Here is a 4438-nt window from a genome sequence, read left to right on the forward strand (position 1 = left end):
TGCCAGGCTGTAACACGTAGGCAGACAGGGGCTGCTTCACGTACAGTGCAGATGTTTCTGGAGACATCCAGGGGAAGGGAGGAGCAAAGCGCTGGGAGCTCCAGGGGTGTCAGCCGTCTGCCTGGGTCCATGAGTCAACTCGCTGACGCGTGGTAAAGCCACATGCTTTAGTACAGGCAGCTTTCCCCATACTGCCCGCCGGTCCGTCTCCAAGAGGTGGAAGGGGTAACGCAGTCCCTAGTCATTCTCTGGCCTTTCGCAGGCAGGCAGCAAACAAAGCTGGCAAGCAGGGCAGTGGGATTATTTTACCATCTGTGCATTAGAAACTGGCCCAGGAGTCACCAAGCTCGCTTCATGCAGGACATGGCTGCTTTAGCGTGCTAATGACTCCTGCTCACTGTCAGCTGGGGCTAGATTTGAATCGGGGATGAGGAGGTGGAAAACACATTCTCTTTCCTATTTCAGCAACTGCATCCTTTTAGAGGAAAAGTCAGCTCAGGGAAGAATGAAGCCTTGTTTTAAAGAGCGCTTCCCATCTGCCGTTCGTCGGGCTCCTCACCCTCCACCATGGCAATCTGCAGCCGGCACCGGGCTGGGGGGACCTCAGGTCCTGGGGAGCCACCCCACCGCGGGGCAGTCCCCCGAGTCCTCCGAAAGGCTGAGCAAGGCCTGTGAGGGAGGGGGGGTAGGAGAATATATTTTGCACATTTCAAAAAGGAAACCTGGGACCTGGTATCTCATTCTAGAAAGTAATCATGGACTTAATTGCATTTTGCTGTAGAGTTGCCTTAACATCAAGGGAAAATCAACAGGGATTGTTCAATATCAAGACTAATCTCACACATGGAACTTACTGAACGTAGGAACCACGTTTTTGCTGGCTCAAGGTGAAATGCTGGGCTAAATTCTCCTTCAGCTGCGAGAAAAGCCCTAGGCACGCTCATCCTGCATTATTCCAACTGTAAAGAGCTTCAATTATACACATATAACCCTTCTCTCCCTTCTACGGTGGTGTCGCAATGCAACAGTGCCTCGTTATGATCAAACTCCTCTTTTATGGCTATAGGAATATGTGGAAGTCTTCTACCCTCATTACACAAATGACTCCTTAGCAGCTTTATTGTAAGAAACTACCCACAATTGGTAACACAACCGCATTTTATCTGTCACTGAGGGGAAGCTGTGACTGGCACCTGAGCGTGTCCTCAGCAACCGCAAACCCACACGTATGGGGCAGGTCCTATGCATCTAAGCAACTACAGTAACTCACCACTCCCTCTGCTCCACACTGAATCACAGTCTTGCTTCTGCTTACAAACTTGCTTGCTAATCAGACATTTAATACTATTTATGCATAGGGAGGAAATATATAATTCCTTTATTGGGATAAAAAACGATACTAAAGAGCAGGTCAAGTTCCAAACCCAGCAGTAGGTTTTAACTGATGTTGTTCCCTTTTTTTCTCTCATTTTTTTTCTTTTAACAGCTGTAGCTGTGCACAGATGGAAAAACATTTGGTCAGAAAGCAGCAAATTAGTGTTTTCAGGCTAGAATTCTGCTCCCACCGCTCCTCCATTTCCATGCAGCTCAGAACGCTTTATTTCTTCTTAGCATTGACATTTTTGCACACCCAATTCATGCCGTCCTTCAGACAGAGAAAGGTAATGTTAGTCAAGTGAAGGGAAAAGGAATCCCCCAATCCCACCCGACCACCGTTCCGCAAGCACCGTGTTCTGCCGCCTTATCTACCCCCCGCCTGCCCTCTGCGTCCAAAAACGCCGTGGGTAAAAAAACAAGTGCTTCATTGCTCAGTAGATGTTGTCACACAGAGGTTATTAAATCTTTCATCTGACCATAAAAAGTATCATCGTCTCATCATGTCACTATGCATAGGTCCTTCGAGGAAGGATCACTTTGCAGTCAAGGTACGTCAGTGGCAGATGAAGGCTCAGTTCCAGGTTCAGCTACAGATGATTTGTGTAACCTCAGGCAAGTCATCTCATCTTTGAGGCTGTGGATTTTAGGGGGCTGTTTGTTATACAGTCAGCTTCCTATTAAGAATATGGCTCTAATTCTCTGCTCAGCTGCAAGCCTTGAAATCCAGATCCATGAGAGCCACTGCAATAACTGGATCTGGACCCTTCTCCCTGTTCCTCAGGACCCCCACAGAAAATGGGTTCTGAACCACTGGGGTTCAGTGAGAAGCGATGTGGTTGCATTTTAAGAGGCTGATACGCTCTTTAGAGTATCTCTGTAAAAACACGTGCACAACTTTTCTGACCACTGCAAGCAGGACGGTAACACTTCTGCTGTGAATACTCGATTGGAGTTTATTGCTGAGATCCCAGAATGGGATACACTGCTGAGGGGAAAAGCAACACTTTATCTGCTCCTGTCACTTATCTGTTAGGAGACGTCCACAAAGGAGCGCAAGATGGACATTGTCCTCATATTTGTGTCCCATTGAATCCATTAGCTCCACCCTGTCTACGAGGTATCTCTGCCGACAGGGAGGCTCAGGGCAGAAAGGTGGCAGGTAGGGTTTTGGGGATGAGAGGAGAACAGCACATCTTTCTGCTTGGAAATTGGGCACATGTCACCTTAAGAGTTCTGCGGAGGCGTATTTCACTGTATTATGTTCAGCGGTCATTTTTGGATCATTAAGATGATAGTTAGACCCTAAAAAAGATGAGAGCTTTCGGGCCAGCGTCGCTGCTAGCCCCATGGCAGCGGTGTTGCTGGCTTCTGACGCCCATGTCCCCAGACTGCCAAAAGGCTGCCAAGGACCTCAGCTGCCATGCCTCCATGTCACCCCTCAGCCATGAAGGTGGTGGCCATGTCGGAGGGTAGCTAAAGAGTTAAGAGAGAAGAGAGGGAGTCCTCAGGGCTTAATCAGAAGCAGAGAGGTTCTCACTTGAAAATACCAATTCACCTTGATAGCTGCGCTATGTGACACTTCTTATCTGAAGGGGAGCAGCGACTTCTGAAATCAGCCCTTGTTGCTGCGTTAAATAAAGAATAAGCGAGCCCAGCTTGTGCTGGGGTGCACATGAGGCCCTACACTAATAACACTTCTAACTCTAACCTTGGGGAGAGTTGATGTCTCCAGTTTCATTTATTTATCTCCACAGCAGAGATCAGTGTAAAACAAATTGTCTGAAATCCTCAGAGCAAATGGGAAAAGACGAGAGGTAGATTCATTTTAAGGCCCAGTAGCTTTGTGTCTTCCCCTTTCAATAACACTGATAACCTAGGTGTAAAACATGTAATGCCTTAAGCAATCAATAGCGTGGTTTAAAGCTTATCACTTTAGAGAGAGAGGGAGCAAGCGATTCCCAGCATGAGGAATGCCAGGGCTTAACAATGGGGCTAGGAGGAGAGGTGTCAAGCCTTTGGCTTGATTGTGTGCTTTAGAAATCTGCATGATTGCCTGCAAAGAGTAAAAATAAATAAATAACTAAAAATGCTCCCACAATGATTTCAGCTTCCCCTGCCTCGGAAGCAATAATCACATTTGCACACATCATGGCATACAAGGCGAGCAGAGCTCCTCATTCATTTTGAATGTAGGTTTATTTGCTGAACCAGAACAGCTGAGACAGCTTAAAGTAATAAATATCAGCTGACACCCTCTGCTATTCAGCACAGTAATCCCAGAAACAATACATCACTGCAAAACAACAAACACGCATCCTATCTTCTACCTAATCTGACCACAACCTGAATTCACAGTGATTAAAACTCTGCCTGCTGCCATTCGGGAGCTCGGGAAGGGGAAAGACAGACCGTTTCAGCACCAGTGCGGCGAGGGTCATAAAGCAGGGTTTATGATGGGATTTACCATGGCTGGGAGCCTGGCTGCATCAAGCATATAACGAGGGCAAAAGAATGACATAGCAAAATGCAAGAGGAAAGGTGAACTCCAAACAGGCTTGAAATACGTAAGTAGGTCACTGAACTTTTAGATTTTAAAAACTCTCTTCTGGCATTAATTAATTGACAGGAAAAATCACATTTAATTGTAAATATCTCCCTGCCTGACAGTGATAAAGAGAAAATTAACATGCTCAGCTCTGTGTGTGTTGTATCAAAGAGGTACGTGTAAGACACCTTCCTCATCTCCAGCCACAGCGCAGCTACATCTGTAGCTTCTGGTGCAACCTTCTCAGGGGGCATGTGTTCTGCAGTGTGCCCGAATGCTTTGGAGAACAGTGGAGAACAGCAAATGCAACGGAAAACAAAAGAAACTAAAAGGTACGTTTGCAGTTTTTCTACCTAAGGTTTGAAGCAGGACAGAGGGCTGGTAAAATAGAGAAATCCAGGGAAGCTGCTACAAACACAAAAAGCTGCTTATGGGGAAGGCACACGGGAAGGAGGAAACGGTGCTTGAAACAGTCAAGTCCACAAGGAGTCAACTGTTGTCATCCTTTTTCCCTAC

General features: G+C 46.7%; 1 protein-coding gene across 1 annotated transcript in view; it reads right to left on the reverse strand.

Moving 5' to 3' along the window:
- Window positions 1-1478: 1478 nt before the first annotated feature.
- The window catches only part of ARL3 (ADP-ribosylation factor-like 3), a 17350-nt gene continuing 14390 nt past the window's right edge, over window positions 1479-4438 (reverse strand). Inside the window, exon 6 of the mRNA XM_009881612.1 lies at window positions 1479-1645. Within this exon, the coding sequence (XP_009879914.1) occupies window positions 1598-1645 (48 nt within the window). The 3' untranslated portion in view covers window positions 1479-1597. The remainder of the gene's footprint in view (window positions 1646-4438) is intronic.

The sequence above is a fragment of the Charadrius vociferus genome, unplaced genomic scaffold, assembly GCF_000708025.1.
Source record: "Charadrius vociferus isolate BGI_N301 unplaced genomic scaffold, ASM70802v2 scaffold282, whole genome shotgun sequence".
Taxonomy (NCBI): domain Eukaryota; kingdom Metazoa; phylum Chordata; class Aves; order Charadriiformes; family Charadriidae; genus Charadrius; species Charadrius vociferus.